This window comes from Drosophila guanche, unplaced genomic scaffold (genome assembly GCF_900245975.1).
Source record: "Drosophila guanche unplaced genomic scaffold, DGUA_6, whole genome shotgun sequence".
NCBI classification, from domain to species: Eukaryota; Metazoa; Arthropoda; class Insecta; order Diptera; family Drosophilidae; genus Drosophila; species Drosophila guanche.
The window spans coordinates 4,859,274-4,872,981 of NW_022995743.1; the positions used below are offsets into that span (position 1 = coordinate 4,859,274).

Below are 13,708 nucleotides of genomic sequence, written 5' to 3' on the forward strand. Positions count from 1 at the left end.
CAGTCACACTAGCGGTCACACTAAACAATAAATAATAATTAAATTTTGAATCAAATCTCCCCAACGTAAACACGGAAAGCTCGTCTGCAGTCGTAAGTTTATAACCGCGATCGATTTTGTCTTTAAACTATTATACTTTTAAACAAGTACATACATACAATTTCAAAGCATGCACACGCACATAAAAGTGTTCTCGAGAGGCACGTCCAAGAATCTCTTTGTCGTGTCGTTGGGCACAAACGAAATTTTTATCAATTTACGAATTAAAACCCGTCTGCAGCCAGCAGCCGCAAATGCACAGGGTACAAAGTTCGTTTCGTGTGCATTAGCTTGAGCCTGTGTCTGTGTGGGTGTCGGTTGTTGTCTGTGTCTCTCAAACATGAATACGAAAATGCCTGAACAAAAAATTTCAGCAGGCTGATGCGAGTATACCCTTACCGTTTTGGCGATCAGTAAGAAGTAATTGAACTTGCTTGAAATTTTAAATTAGTGATTGGTTCTGTTTGTTTTCTAATACTTGAGCTGCCTCGTTGTGAGAACGTAAGACTATTGATGTGCAAAATGTACACAGGGATAATTCTGCCTTTGCTTGTGCATTACAAAATTATAATACCTCCCGCAAGGGTATCCAGACTACACATACACATCATAAATGAATTATAATCCAAATCTGAACGTGCCTGTTTTCACAGTTTCTGTCCAACAGCTTCTTGTGCAAGTCGTCTCCACGCCGAACTGATCTGATCCCCCTCTCAATCTACGGCCATGGCTGCGCACTTCTTTCGCACTGCATTTTACGCAACTGCAGCGAAAAAATCGATAAGTCTACCGTTCGCTGCCGGCCGGACAGCTGCAACGCTAGCCGTGGGCCTGTCCTTTGGTGGTAAATGTTTGAATGTAGAAGAATCGCGCTGCTCTATCTGAAAATGAAACCATTCAACTCACGTTTATTTATACCTACACATATTTATTTGTCTCTGTACCCATCCCGATCCGCCATTCGCCTCATGCACAGCACAAAATAGCCGCAGCGCTGGCGCTATCCCGTACGAGAATGTCTACGCAGATAATTTCTTCAGTGGGTGCGGGGGCGCCGTATCCACCGGCAGCAAGGGCCTGCTGCGTCCAATGGCCGAGTACCGGGAGATCCAAAGGCCGCTATGTCGCAATTTCTCGAGCTTGAGCACCGGCGGGCCGCAGGAGGCACATGTAAGCATTACCACTACATATTCCATTATATATTGTTGCATCTTGTTGGCTTTTAATTGAACTTTAACCTGTAACCTGTAATGGGCCCCCACTCCGCTTTCCTATAACTTGCTTTTATCTTCTAATTGTGTGTGGGTTCTTTCGGTTCTCTCTTGAGTTATCTTCTTTTCCTTTTTGAATTTGCATGCTTCAAATGATTTCCTCTGTACTTTGCACCCGGCATATGACTTCTCTCTCTCTCTCTCTCTCTCTCTTTGTATGTCTCTCTTTCTCTGATTTGTTATACCGATTAGGTGTTATATAGTTTTTTTAGAAATATATTTTATTGTTTTTTTAATTGCCTGCAATTTGTGGGGAGACCCATTTAACGCTTGAGGTAGCCAGATAATTATTTTCATTGGAGTATTTTGATTGCTAGCTGCGATACGAAATGGTCTGCTGGATGCCATATCCTTGGGAGTACTCTTGGAACCACCCTCGCCGGGCAAGCTTCGATCAAACACGCTCAATTGGGGCCAGCAACAGCAGTGGCAGCTTTTTCCATGATATACACACATCATAATGGCGCTCAATGCCAAGCTTTCGCCCAGAGCCCCCCAAAACGTATGGCACTCTCATGAGTTCCAAGCCACACGCTGATTGTACCTGTCACTCCATGCACGAAGGGGTATATTGGGTTATACATACATCAATACTAGAAGACGTCTTAAAGAGTAGACTAATTTGTGCGGAGGCTGCAATGAAAAGATCTCTCAGAGCTACAAGCTGAGAGCAATTTATACGTTCTGATTTCTCGCTTGGGTATTGCCTAGTCGAGGCACTCTACTTTACCCTTTCCAGTGCCGCAATGTAATTCAAGCCGACGCCACATACTATTCTGATCCCTATTATACATAAAGAAATACATACAGATGTACACATGGTCTCTCCCTCACACACAAAGCACGAATAACTATTTTCCATTGGAAGTAAGCTCAGCGGAATGCCACAAAGCTATGCCACGATCGTCCCACTAGATATCGGACCATTTAGTCCGTCGTTGCACCTGCTTCCCTGGTCATCTTTTGTTCCATAATGGATTTCCTAATTGGAATTACGTTGCTGGTCGTATTGGTGGTCGTATTACTTAAGGTCTATCGACGTCTGAAACGTGTGAGTGGCACCGTGAACCAAAAGTTCAAGTTCAAAATGTCAAACCGAAGTGAAAGTATCTCGCTCCTTCTGTCCACCTCTCTGCTCTCAAATTCTCTGGTCGATTGCTGTTTAACTTATGTGATACTCTTCTTTGTTGGTTCGTTTCATACATCTAAAATTGCAACACCTTATCGTTGGGTTTGCCTGGCTATCTGCGAATAAAGGTGCTATCAGTTGGTTTTAAGGTCTTAGCCACAGAAAAAAAGAACCCTGAGTCGAAAACCCACTGCTTCCCCGTTCATTTGGTATTCAGCATTAGCGGATAATTGACGCTTGACAACGCTCCAGCAGCTCCTGATAATAATACTCGGTAATAATCGTTAATACGGATATGACACGGTGAATGGAAAGACAATTATCGGGCGCATCGTAAATTACAGAAAAAAACAATTATTGGATATTAAAATTTGTATTCAAGCGAATCAGTCAGTGTTGAAGTTTTTCTGTCCTTTAGCTATATGACATCTTATCTTTCCCCTCCCCAGTAACGGCTACAGTTTCTATAAATACAAGTCAACACCTGCGATTTATCAAGAACTAACCCTTATCGTCACGTGTACAGTGGCAAAACAAGGTCAGCCCTGCTAGCAGCGGAAAAAGCAAAGCTTTATCAAGTTTTCCCGAAATTTGCTTGGATATATTACCCAATCCCACTACAAATTTAATCTCTCGCTGAGACTCGAACCGATCAGGCCATACTGCCCACTTCAAACTTGTATTTCCTATCTAATCGAAACCCAGAGCTGGACCTATCCAAACTAAATAGATTACCCCATAACATAACCACTATCGATAGAGTCTAGACCTGTGTGCACTTGAAGAGATCATAAAGTACCATGCACAGAAGCTCAACAGGACATATCGGTATTTATTCTGTGACTCATCTGAAAAATTTCCATTCAGCATTCAATGCGACTGAAAAATATTTCCACTAATCCACTATCTATTCCGTGTGTGTTTTCCAGAGCGCCATGGCACCGTTGAAGAATCGTCGGTATATATCGTCGCAAGATATTACCAAAAACATGACTCTATACACTAGCAACAAAGCGAATGTAGATGTGGATCCTAAGACGCTAGAGTTTAAGAACCCGACTGGCAATCCTCTGGTCCTGATGATGGCCTGGCTGATGGCTAAGCAGAAACATCTGAAGAAATACGCCCAGATCTATACGGAAATGGGTTTCGATGTGATGGTGGTGCATATTACGCCCTGGCAGCTGTTGTGGCCCGTTAAGGGAACCCAGGTAAGGAATTCTATAGCCATGCCAATGTCAATTGCCACCTGTGCCAACAATTACAATTAGTCACTTAATCATTCGATTACCCATTTCAGGTGGTGGCCGCCGAGACTCTGAAGTTTCTTGAAAACAACGAATCGTATGGACCGATCGTCATGCATGGCTTCTCCGTTGGAGCGTATCAGTTGGGCGAGATAATGTTGCAGATGTCTCGCGATATGGATCGTTATGGCAGTATACTGGAGCGCTTCGTTTGCCAGATTTGGGACAGCGCTGCCGACATTACCGAGATTCCAGTAGGCGTGCCCAAGTCCATCTTCCCCAAGAACGAACGCATGCAGGCAGCCCTGAGGAACTACACCCTTTACCATATGAAGACATTCCACAACCAGGCCACCATTCATTATATGCGCTCCAGCCAAATGTTCCACTCCACCCTGCTCAAGGCCCCGGCGCTGTTCTTCGTCTCTGACAACGATCCGATCGGCCCGCCTTCGTCGAATCAAGCTGTCCGCGAGAATTGGGAGAGGGCCAACGTGAAGGTCACTTTCAAGTGCTGGGAACGCTCCCAGCACGCAGCCCACTTCATGAAGCATCGGGATGAGTATCTGCAGACTTTGTTCAACCACCTGGAGGTCTGTGGCGTACTCGAGGCCATTGGCGTCCCCAAGCGCGCCAAGTTGTAAGCCTCTGAAGGCTGACGAATCGGTGATATACATTTAATCAGATATTCAACAATCAATGCGATTATGATTTTACTTTAGTTTCTAAGATTTAACTTTTAAAAAACAAAAAAATTGTCCTGAATCCCGATCTTTAAAAATATATTTGGCTGCGAGCCACTCCGCAATGCTATCAAAAACCGTAATGCAAGCGGATTGTGTAGGCTAAGAGATGAATATCGTATTGTAATGAAACGAAACTGAAAGTTTATTCTCTATATTGTTATCCTTTGAGATCGCCGCAAACGGCTAAATAAAGTAAATTAACAGATTACAAAAACATGCAAACAAAAAAAGGTCAGATAAAAAAGGATTTATATCTTACGCTGCGGACAGGATTCGAACCTGTGCGGGTAGAACCCAATGGATTTCAAGTCCATCTCCTTAACCACTCGGACACCGCAGCACATTTTATGCTGGTGTCAAACGCACCACTTGGAAGGCACACAAAAGCGCCTCCTGTGAGGAACATTTAGCAAAAACGCCATCTAAGAACGGCGGATAATATGTAAACTAGCCGTGAACTGGTTCTGGATTCGATTCTAGTTAGACGCAGTGATCTGGCTCGTACCAGGGCTGACACACAAGTTATTTTTGATGTGACCCTTAACCATTAAACATTATTTAATTTGATTACATTTGATGTATTTTAATAAAAATAACCTATTTGATCCATTTCAGAGTATGTGGCAAGCTCAGGCTAAAAAGTCTGCTAGAATATCCAACAGGTAGCGTACTAGTGCACTCAACGTCAAGAAGCGATTCTGGCACGCCATTATATATCAGCTGCGGTGTCCGAGTGGTTAAGGAGATGGACTTGAAATCCATTGGGTTCTACCCGCACAGGTTCGAATCCTGTCCGCAGCGTTAATTATTTGATTTTTTTGACACCCTTTATCTCTATTTTGTAATTTCACTCTCTTTTATAAAACGACCTCAATCAAATCATTCAGTAGCTTCGGAACGAGTTCGGTTTTGTTGGCTTGTAGTCTTATGTATTTGTACGTCTGCTACAAAAATAGTTTGCATTTTGATTTATCTTTACAACTATGGTTTATATTTAATAAGAAGAACCTTAATACAAAACGTCTGTATTAAAAGAAGTTATAACCTAAAACTATCCACATTCGCCCCTGAACACTGTTCACTGCTTGCCCGGTGGTCGGTAGACGCCCACGACGACAGCGTGATCACGTTCGTACGGCTCCAGCGTGAGCTGTTCCTGTGGCTTCAGTTTGTCCGCCTGCATCTTCTTGACCTCGGCGGCAAACACCGCTTCGGGCTGCGCCGTCGAGTCAATGCAGGATGCCTTAATCGAGATGACAAAGTGTCCTCCGTTCTTAAGGAAATGCTGTGCGTTCAGGGCCACAATACGGCCCTGATCGGGCTGGGCAACATCTGCGAATATGGTGTCGACCATGCCCACCAGCATGCGGTATTTGTGGGGATGACGAGCGTCTTCGATTATGGGTATGATATTGGTGCGTTTCTTGGCCACATTGATCAGATCGCGACCTGAGCGATGTGAGAACTCCACGGCATAGACGAGACCCTCCGGTCCCACTATATCAGACACATGGGAAACTGTGGTTCCAGAGGCTGCGCCCAGGTATAGGACCTTCGAGCCGGGAGGCATATGAATCTTCTCCACGCCACCCAGAACGGCAGCAGCCAACTTGGAGCGGAAGGGATTCCATACACGGTACTCGATCTTCTCGCCATTGGTCTGTGAAGGAAGCAAGAAACTTGTGTGAAATGCTGCACATAGATGGACATTTATAAACATAGGATGCTGAGAGATTTTGCCTCAGTTGTGCATTGCTCTAAGCAACCAAAGCGCACCTGAAGCTGCTTCAAGTGCACCTGAAGTGCACACAGCTCCCGGTGAACGCAATGGACGCTCATGGCCACATAATGCCATGTTCTGTACCCCTGCACAACATCATCATCAGCTGGAATATGGGTTGGAAGGAATTGTGATGTCAAAACAAACCTCGACAGAAATGCGCTTCTCTCCGTAGACTTCAGATCCAGGTACAAAGTTGCGGGTGACTAGAGCATCCTCCTTGCCTCGTGCAATGAAGACTCCTTCGTGGCGATGTGGCTCGATTGTGACTGTTTTGCCACCCTTGAAGCCACCGGCTCCGCCGCCGCGGCCACCGCCTCCGCGTCCGCCGCCACCGCGACCACGATCGCCACCGCCGCGTCCGCCAAAGCCTCCGCGACCACGGCCGCCACCGCGATCACCACCGCCGCGTCCACCGAAGCCTCCGCGTCCACCGCCACCACCACGTCCACCGAAACCGCCGCCACCGCGGTCGCCGCCTCCACGGCCACGGAATCCTCCGCCACCTCCACGTCCCTCGCCGCCACCACCGCCGCGTCCACGGAAGCCTCCGCCGCCTCCACGGCCTTCACCGCCACCGCGTGGACTAAAACCTGCACAAAAACACAAGTAAAACTCATTTTATCAGATGCACACTCTTTAGGAGGTTAAGTTCTATGATTTTTCTTAGTTTCAGAGACTGCCTTCATTAGCTAATGGCATTTCTTGCAATCCTCACCTGGTTTTCCCATATTGAACTGCTGTAGTTTTACTTTTTAATACAACTTGATCGAAAATTGAATCTTCAGAAAAACACGCGGCCAGCAAAACGCTGTACCACCACAAGAAAGAAAACACGTGTGCTTGCCAGTGTGACCGCGGAATATACCGCCCAAAATATACCAAAATATACCTTCTTAAATTAAAATTTACCATAAATATACCTTCATAAATTAAAATATACCATAAATATACCGCAGTCTTAAATCATATTCCTCGATTTTGATGTTCTATTTGATATAACTAGCTTGCAAAGACTTTTAATACTGAAACAATCATTTAAGCAACACACCGAACATGTAGAAAGTCCGCCATATATCAAATCATATCTAACGCAGAATAATGTTGCGTAGGAATGCCACCCTTTCGGCAATACAGTCGCATTTTTAACAATGTTGCCACGTCGCGCACAAAAGATTACGTACATAGTGTACATATGTATGTAAAATTGACATTGTAAATAATCGACTTCCGTTATGATTTTGATATTTTGGTGTTAATAACTAGTAGGTATTACTAATAATAGTAATACTCATTCTACGCCTAATGGCAGCATTTACAGAGCTGTGGTTACTATGTCAATGCCGTCAACACCATCCGAGTAGTCCTTGGCAATGACCCAGCGCCTTGGAGATCTAGTGTTCTTGAACCAAACAAACTTCAAAATCAGTTCAATCGATGTGAAAATTCTCGTACATTTAAGTCAGTCCAAGTTGTGGAACGTTCCTGTTCAAAGCTAAAATTTACTCAAACAAACAAAAATAAATATTTTGTTGTTTTGCATTTTCGTACATTTCTTAACCAATAATTCATCATGGCCTTCCATTCGGTGGTCACAATGGAGAAGCCGCTGCAGCACATCTCGCTGACGGACTGGCATGCTCGCGTTAGCCAGTTGCGGAATGTTGCAGATGCCCGACGATCGGACGCCTTCGCCATACGCCATGCATCGCGTTCGTTGAGGAACGAGACAAGGATCGAAGGGGATTGGGCCAACTACGAGAGCAATGAGGGGCTTACAGATCGGTGATTAGTTTTAGCTCTTCTGGCCTAGTGACTGTCTGCTGACTGCTGTCTCCTTTTCAGTATATCCGAGCTGAATCGTTGGCGCGACATCATAGCCAAGACATTTGATCGTATCGAGCGCGAGATTTACATGCTGCAGGAGGAGAAGAATGCCACCGAACGCGAGCTGGAGACACTTACCGGTCCCATATCGGTCATTGCCGAGTGCCTGACCATGCGCGACGGACGTCTTGGCTCTGAGATGACCTACGATGAGGCCGACACGGAGATCAAAAACGAGCTGGCAATATTGGAGAACAATCAACGCCTGTTGGCCGACCGCTGCCAGAAGGCATGGGAGAAACTGACGCGCCTGGATGAGGTGCGCTTCAAGATCGGCATGGAGATCGACAACAAGCTGGAGGCAGTCGAGCTGGATAATTCGCAGTTGGCCCTGGACCGCAATGCCGCCAACATATCGTACAAGCCGGATCCCACCAGGAATCCAAAGAAGTGAGTCCACGCATTTATGTTACGTATTTGTGAAGCTCCTACGTTGGTTTTCTTTCAGCTCTTGTTCTTATGAAACTTGGTTGGAGCATGTGAAGAACATGAAGCAGCTGGCGGAGAATGAGCTGGCCGACACCTATGCCATTCGCGAGGCTCTGTTCGTGTGCCGCGAGAAGGCCCGCAACATGCTGCAGTCGCAGCAGGAGCGCGCCGAGCATACCATTCGCAAGCGCATCTTCGAGACGCAGCGCGCACGCAACGAGCTCGAGTGGCAGAAGATGAAAATGAAGGACGAAATGGAGCAGGCGGTGTGCGAGATTAAGACGCTGGAGCAGGCGCTGCGCGACAAGTCCGACGGTCTGAAGTTGGCCGAAACTCGGCTGGAGAATCGTGCCCAACGCTCCGGTATGGAGCTGTGCATGGACCAGGCCCACGAGATGCTCTGCGTGGAGGTGGAGAAGCTGCGCGAAATCCGGCGTCGTCTAATTTGCAAGATTGACGAGAGCAAGGCCAATTACAACCTCATGGAGGAGCATGCCCAGAAGATCGATGTGGATCTGGAGAATAAGCAACACTCCTTGATGACTGATATACGGGCCCTCGACTTGCGTCAACGTCTTAAGGGCGGCGAGTTCGGCCTGAAGATGGCCAATCCGAGTGCTCAGACTGACAGGAACATTGTGCTCACACGCATGGAGGATGAGATTCCAAAGACATAATTTGTTCTCAACCGAACATAGCCATTTTCAGAGTTTTTGTACGTGTTTCCAGTTTGTTTTTGTGTTTATTCGTCCAAATTTATGTGAATTAAATGGAAATTTCTTGCGCAGCTCATCGCTTTTCTTGGGTGAAGCCAAAATTCAGCTGTCCCAGCAGTGGCTTGAAGTCTACACTCCACGCCACACGGCTGGACAGATCGGTGGTGGGTTTTCTTGGAAAGTGCACGCCCTGGCGCACAAACATGTCCCACTTGACAAACTCGCCGGGCACTACAGCCTCGCTGGGTCCGGTGCTAACAATGGACTTGGCATTGTTCGTTTTATCCAAGTGCCAGTCCACCCAAAGAGCAATTCCATTGCACACTCCCGATCTGCAAAGATAATTTATTGATTATAATAAACAGAGTTTCAATGGGGACGACTTACTGCGTCAGTTCTATGCTGCCTTGGAGCTGGTGCTCAGCACTGAAGTTGGCAAAGTCAACGCTGAGAATCTGCTGGGGTTCGGACAGGGCGCGACAGGGATATTCCCACAATGGTTGCGCCTCCACCAGGGACACTGCCTGTTCGGCGGATCTCTGTAAGCAATTAAAATCGTCAAATTGATCTTTAAGGGCACATAAAACTAATCTACTTACCTCCACCATTTCGTCAAACAGGCGCAGATCGAAGCCCTCGCAGCTGCCCACAGGCGCACGAATCTTGTGCAAATCCAAGAACTGCACGGGCAGAGCAAAGACTCTCGCCTCACATGGCGTAATTTCCACATTCTCCGGCAGTTTGTCCTTTAGTTTCAGCAGCAATGTGCCAAAGTAAAAGTTATCCCACGGCAGAATGGAATTGAGGAAGTAGGGCTCGGCAAAGACATGCGTCAGCGCGACCAATTCTGTGTCCTCCAGCTGCTCTACGTCCTCCACATACTTGACATTCTTCAGCTCGTTGTGCTGCACAATTGAGTCGATCAGGCGGCGCGAGAAGCGATGTGGCTCATGGAGCTGCACCGACGCTGCACCAAGGGCCGCGCTGGCCAGACCTAGCAGACAGCCATTGCCCAGGACCAGCACATTCGATGGCTTAGGCACAATGGTGTTCTCCAGGTATCGCAGGTAGCGTTTGTTGCGCACTGCCTGATTTAGCTGGCCGATTCTGCTGCGGGAGTAGGTCATGTGCAGGTCGCAGGAGCAGGTATGCCGACGCACCGTTTTGGCAGGCGCCTCCAGCAGCGCATCGAACCACAGCGAGTACTCGTCGTGGTGGCAGCTCAAGTAGAAGGCCTGACCGGCCGTGGTCAACTGGGGCGGCTTCGGCACGTAATAGATGGCCTGCATCCAGTGGTCCCGCCAGGGGACGACATTGGCCACAGGTAGGCGGTCGGCCTGGCTGGCCGTCAGCTCTTTGAGCTCCGGATGGGCCCAGTACGGAGCACAGCTGAGAAGGATTTCCCCTTGGTCGTCCAGTTGTATGTCCCACCAGTAGAACACCAGCTCCGCGGCACCCGGCTGTGTCGTCTGCAGCTGCAGCAGTTTCTCCCTCTGCTTCTCGCGCCTCTCTTTGCGCTGGAAATCGAACTGAAAGATCTCGATGGGTTCCGTCAGCAGGCGGAAGGTGCCGGGCGGCAGCTGCGAGAGCTGCACATCATGCAGAGCAGCCTCTCCCTTGCAGTTCTTCAGCTGCTCGGGCGGTTGTAGCAAGGCTTCCCCATCCAGATTTGGGAGTATCTTGAGGCTGTTCCATTGCGAGGCCAGCGGGGACTGCGCCACTTGGGCGTAGCACCTGGCCCGGGCCGGTATGCACAGAGCGTCGTCGGTGAGCAGCTCGGCATGGGCATGATTGTAGATGCTGATGGCGCCCTCGCCAATCAGCTCCGTGTCCAGCAGCTCGGCCACCAGGAGATTCGCACGCTGCGGCATGTCCAGGCCCGCACCAATCTTGATTTCTGTGGAGCGTTTTCGAATCAGTTGCACTTTGTCGCCGACTCCATTGTCGGACAATATCTTGGCAGCACAATTGGCCATGGGCAGAAAGGCCTCGCAGGCCGTGACGGTGTCTGCTCCAGCTTTTAAGGCCATCATTGATAGTATGCCCGTGCCGGTGCCAATGTCCAGAACATGTACTTCCCTTCCTGCCGCATGCATTCCCTTTATCGTTTTCCTTAGTGCCGCGAAATACTTTTGATTCCTCTCCCAGTCATGCAGCATGTCGCCGAAACCGGCATTGGCCACTTCCTGATGGTAATCGTAGTCATCCTCGCGCTCGTGCCACCCGTTCTCACCCGTTATGGGGTTCATCACGTGGGCAAAGCAGGACATTGTGCGGATTGGCAATAAATGTGTTTTTAACAAATTCTTGAACATTAAAATGCGACCGGCAACAGATGTTCTCTAAGCGCTGCCACCTTCAACAAAAATCAAGTGATGTGGCAGCACTGCGCATATCGGAATATCGAGTTCGTCGCGATGCTGTGAATCGATAGTCAGTGCCGGTATCGTGGAAGGACAAGTGTTGAATGTGAATTTGTACAATTTTATTATGAATGCGATAGTTTCTTAATATTATTTTGTGTGTAAACTACTCTTAATGTACTTAAGTTATCTTAAAAGTCCTGGTCGAGTCGTCGCTTAACGCCTGCCATCAGTTTAACACGATGACGCAGTTGAAGGTGTCGCAGGCCGCAATTCCGCGCAATCGGTGTCTCGTCGCCACATGTTCTATCGAAAAGCGCACTGCTTGCCAAACACCTGTTGACACTGTTTTTGTTACCACTTGTGGCGATTGGCGCAATGGCGGCGGTGTTCCCATTGACTTCAAACCAACAATGAACTATATAATCCAGCATTGAAATGACCAGAACAAATAATACTAGACAAGCGGGATTTACGGGCAAATACGAAGAAGAGCTATCCATGGCTTGGTGTAGACTTGACGGGCGTCCTCTTGTGAATGATATTCGGATGCGTCCTCCATCGACTATATATGCAGAACAGGTAGGTGTTTATTGTAGCTTTCTGATGGTGGTGGATACACATATCAATTACCTGCCTATGCACCTGAGGGAAGGGTAAAAGGCTTCACGCTTGCTCGGTAAACAAGTCCATAAAGTGTTAATCTATTTGTTTTGATCGATTCATGGACTGCCCTTGCTCACTTATTTTGTCCTACCTTCATAATTGGGTGTATCGGAATCTTGGAATCTTTGAAACTAGAATTAGCTAATTAATTCGACTTTACTCGTACGAATTGTGGGAACTGCAGCAATTCAGTTGCACGCGGCGGCTCGAACAGAACAGAACAGTTCATTCGGTACCGGACAATGGGGAAACTTTTGCTGCTGGACATCTTTCAATGGTTCGCCGTTCTGATTGGCTTGACATCCTACAGGCTGGTCGATGGTAGACTTATGCAAACCCGGCTAAACAGAGTGTACACCATGATCCTCAATGTAATCACGGTCGTAATGCTGCCTCCGGCTCTTTTAGGCGCTGCAAAGTTTTTTATCGTGGATTTCTGGCTGCCGAAATTTATGTGGATCACTCCTTACGTCCTTTATGCGGTGAACTACTTGGTCATTGTCCAAACTCTGACCTCGCGTGGCCACCGGGACAGCATACTGATGGAGCTGCACCATTTAATTGTTAAATTGAACCGCGAAATGGGCAGAGCCGGAAAGCGGATGAACTCAAAGCTTCGGAGGCTGTTCTACATAAAGACCTTTACCATGTCGTGTCTGTGTCTGAGTTATGTCTTGGGAACATTCGCGTTCACCGGCGGCTTTTCATTTTACATGATTCTCTCCAGTGTTCTAATTAACAATGGCTACTGCATCCTTATTGGCACAACGCACTTGTACTTCGTTTCGCTCTGGCAAGTTGTTCGCGGATATGATTACGTGAACCAGCAGCTGGAGGAGCTCATCTCCACACGGTCGCCGCTCACATCTGGGTACACCGAGGAGCTGCGCAGTCTGTGGTCTCTTCACGCCAACCTCAGCCGGACAGCGCAGAAGATAAACAGGATCTACGGTCGCCAGATGTTGGCCTCACGTTTCGACTATATTGTAGTCACTGTAATCAATGGCTATATTGGTTCGATTTACTCGCACAATGAACCTAACCTCACTAAATGGTATGGAGGTCTACTCTATTGGATACGGATTATGGACTTTTTTATGACCGACTATATCTGCGATTTGGTGACTCAGTGCCAGAGCATGCGGAAGGACACCGTTAGCGAAGGCGTCATGTCCAATGAGGTACTTTAATAAACTCATCGACGAACCACCTACTAAGTTTCCATTTCGGTTTGCAGCTCAATTCGTTTTTAATCTACCAAAACAGCATGAATCTTAATTTGAAGGTTTGCGGCCTGTACCCAGCCAATCGAAAACAGTGGCTAAGCATGAGTGGAGCCATCCTGTGCAACTCCATAATGCTTCTGCAGTACCATCTGATGATGAAAGCCAAAACAGAAAAGCTAAACGAATAATAATTATAATACACGATGCTA

At 47.4% G+C, this 13,708-nt stretch overlaps 6 protein-coding genes and 2 non-coding genes across 10 annotated transcripts; 4 read left to right on the forward strand and 4 right to left on the reverse strand.

The window, feature by feature from the left end:
* Positions 1 to 4,566, forward strand: LOC117585518 (transmembrane protein 53). Of its 2 annotated transcripts, XM_034275028.1 has the most exons (5): positions 1 to 92; positions 693 to 883; positions 1,016 to 1,209; positions 3,369 to 3,650; positions 3,740 to 4,566. In XM_034275028.1, the coding sequence occupies exons 2-5, from the start codon at positions 766 to 768 to the stop codon at positions 4,328 to 4,330; spliced, it is 1,185 nt and encodes a 394-aa protein (XP_034130919.1). In that variant the 5' UTR covers positions 1 to 92; positions 693 to 765; the 3' UTR covers positions 4,331 to 4,566. The 2 variants fall into 2 exon arrangements, with proteins under 2 accessions (XP_034130919.1, XP_034130927.1); XM_034275036.1 differs by lacking the exons at positions 1 to 92; positions 693 to 883; positions 1,016 to 1,209 and adding an exon at positions 2,269 to 2,361 and having other exon boundaries at positions 3,740 to 4,330.
* Positions 4,567 to 4,690: 124 nt separating this feature from the next.
* On the reverse strand, positions 4,691 to 4,772 carry Trnas-uga. The gene has a single exon. It is a non-coding gene; the product is annotated as a tRNA-Ser (tRNA).
* Positions 4,773 to 5,151: 379 nt separating this feature from the next.
* Trnas-uga lies at positions 5,152 to 5,233 on the forward strand. The gene has a single exon. It is a non-coding gene; the product is annotated as a tRNA-Ser (tRNA).
* A 124-nt stretch (positions 5,234 to 5,357) lies between these two features.
* LOC117591896 (rRNA 2'-O-methyltransferase fibrillarin) lies at positions 5,358 to 7,082 on the reverse strand. 2 transcript variants are annotated; one of them, XM_034285294.1, is made up of 4 exons: positions 6,931 to 7,081; positions 6,740 to 6,805; positions 6,360 to 6,634; positions 5,358 to 6,092 (listed from the first exon to the last, which is right to left on the reverse strand). In XM_034285294.1, the coding sequence occupies exons 1-4, from the start codon at positions 6,941 to 6,943 to the stop codon at positions 5,511 to 5,513; spliced, it is 936 nt and encodes a 311-aa protein (XP_034141185.1). In that variant the 5' UTR covers positions 6,944 to 7,081; the 3' UTR covers positions 5,358 to 5,510. The 2 variants fall into 2 exon arrangements, with proteins under 2 accessions (XP_034141185.1, XP_034141177.1); XM_034285286.1 differs by having other exon boundaries at positions 6,360 to 6,805; positions 6,931 to 7,082.
* A 506-nt stretch (positions 7,083 to 7,588) lies between these two features.
* On the forward strand, positions 7,589 to 9,295 carry LOC117591871 (tektin-B1). Its single transcript, XM_034285249.1, has 3 exons — positions 7,589 to 7,997; positions 8,058 to 8,489; positions 8,548 to 9,295. The coding sequence occupies exons 1-3, from the start codon at positions 7,786 to 7,788 to the stop codon at positions 9,203 to 9,205; spliced, it is 1,302 nt and encodes a 433-aa protein (XP_034141140.1). The 5' UTR covers positions 7,589 to 7,785; the 3' UTR covers positions 9,206 to 9,295.
* On the reverse strand, positions 9,270 to 11,583 carry LOC117591864 (protein arginine N-methyltransferase 7). The gene is made up of 3 exons (XM_034285236.1): positions 9,844 to 11,583; positions 9,632 to 9,783; positions 9,270 to 9,576 (listed from the first exon to the last, which is right to left on the reverse strand). The coding sequence occupies exons 1-3, from the start codon at positions 11,557 to 11,559 to the stop codon at positions 9,318 to 9,320; spliced, it is 2,127 nt and encodes a 708-aa protein (XP_034141127.1). The 5' UTR covers positions 11,560 to 11,583; the 3' UTR covers positions 9,270 to 9,317.
* Positions 11,584 to 11,746: 163 nt separating this feature from the next.
* Positions 11,747 to 12,320, reverse strand: LOC117591921. Its single transcript, XM_034285317.1, has 2 exons — positions 12,241 to 12,320; positions 11,747 to 12,172 (listed from the first exon to the last, which is right to left on the reverse strand). The coding sequence occupies exon 2, from the start codon at positions 12,108 to 12,110 to the stop codon at positions 11,799 to 11,801; it is 312 nt and encodes a 103-aa protein (XP_034141208.1). The 5' UTR covers positions 12,111 to 12,172; positions 12,241 to 12,320; the 3' UTR covers positions 11,747 to 11,798.
* A 132-nt stretch (positions 12,321 to 12,452) lies between these two features.
* LOC117591880 (putative gustatory receptor 59b) lies at positions 12,453 to 13,692 on the forward strand. Its single transcript, XM_034285262.1, has 2 exons — positions 12,453 to 13,454; positions 13,511 to 13,692. The coding sequence occupies exons 1-2, from the start codon at positions 12,516 to 12,518 to the stop codon at positions 13,685 to 13,687; spliced, it is 1,116 nt and encodes a 371-aa protein (XP_034141153.1). The 5' UTR covers positions 12,453 to 12,515; the 3' UTR covers positions 13,688 to 13,692.
* The last annotated feature ends 16 nt before the right edge of the window (positions 13,693 to 13,708 follow it).

What these genes read in the sequence shown, in the direction of transcription:
- LOC117585518 (XM_034275028.1), top strand. Translation starts at nt 766, where the DNA reads ATGGCTGCGCACTTCTTTCGCACTGCATTTTACGCAACTGCAGCGAAA. An exon ending in CGTGGGCCTGTCCTTTGGTG is followed by an intron (nt 884 to 1,015) that starts GTAAATGTTTGA and finishes CCTCATGCACAG; the next exon opens with CACAAAATAGCCGCAGCGCT. An exon ending in GCGGGCCGCAGGAGGCACAT is followed by an intron (nt 1,210 to 3,368) that starts GTAAGCATTACC and finishes TGTGTTTTCCAG; the next exon opens with AGCGCCATGGCACCGTTGAA.
- LOC117591896 (XM_034285286.1), bottom strand. An exon ending in AGAAGCGCATTTCTGTCGAG is followed by an intron (nt 6,093 to 6,359) that starts GTTTGTTTTGAC and finishes CTTCCTTCACAG; the next exon opens with ACCAATGGCGAGAAGATCGA.
- LOC117591871 (XM_034285249.1), top strand. Translation starts at nt 7,786, where the DNA reads ATGGCCTTCCATTCGGTGGTCACAATGGAGAAGCCGCTGCAGCACATC. An exon ending in AATGAGGGGCTTACAGATCG is followed by an intron (nt 7,998 to 8,057) that starts GTGATTAGTTTT and finishes TCTCCTTTTCAG; the next exon opens with TATATCCGAGCTGAATCGTT. An exon ending in CCCACCAGGAATCCAAAGAA is followed by an intron (nt 8,490 to 8,547) that starts GTGAGTCCACGC and finishes GTTTTCTTTCAG; the next exon opens with CTCTTGTTCTTATGAAACTT.
- LOC117591864 (XM_034285236.1), bottom strand. Translation starts at nt 11,559, where the DNA reads ATGTTCAAGAATTTGTTAAAAACACATTTATTGCCAATCCGCACAATG. An exon ending in TGTTTGACGAAATGGTGGAG is followed by an intron (nt 9,784 to 9,843) that starts GTAAGTAGATTA and finishes AATTGCTTACAG; the next exon opens with AGATCCGCCGAACAGGCAGT. An exon ending in GGCAGCATAGAACTGACGCA is followed by an intron (nt 9,577 to 9,631) that starts GTAAGTCGTCCC and finishes TTATCTTTGCAG; the next exon opens with ATCGGGAGTGTGCAATGGAA.
- LOC117591921 (XM_034285317.1), bottom strand. Translation starts at nt 12,110, where the DNA reads ATGGATAGCTCTTCTTCGTATTTGCCCGTAAATCCCGCTTGTCTAGTA.
- LOC117591880 (XM_034285262.1), top strand. Translation starts at nt 12,516, where the DNA reads ATGGGGAAACTTTTGCTGCTGGACATCTTTCAATGGTTCGCCGTTCTG. An exon ending in AAGGCGTCATGTCCAATGAG is followed by an intron (nt 13,455 to 13,510) that starts GTACTTTAATAA and finishes TTCGGTTTGCAG; the next exon opens with CTCAATTCGTTTTTAATCTA.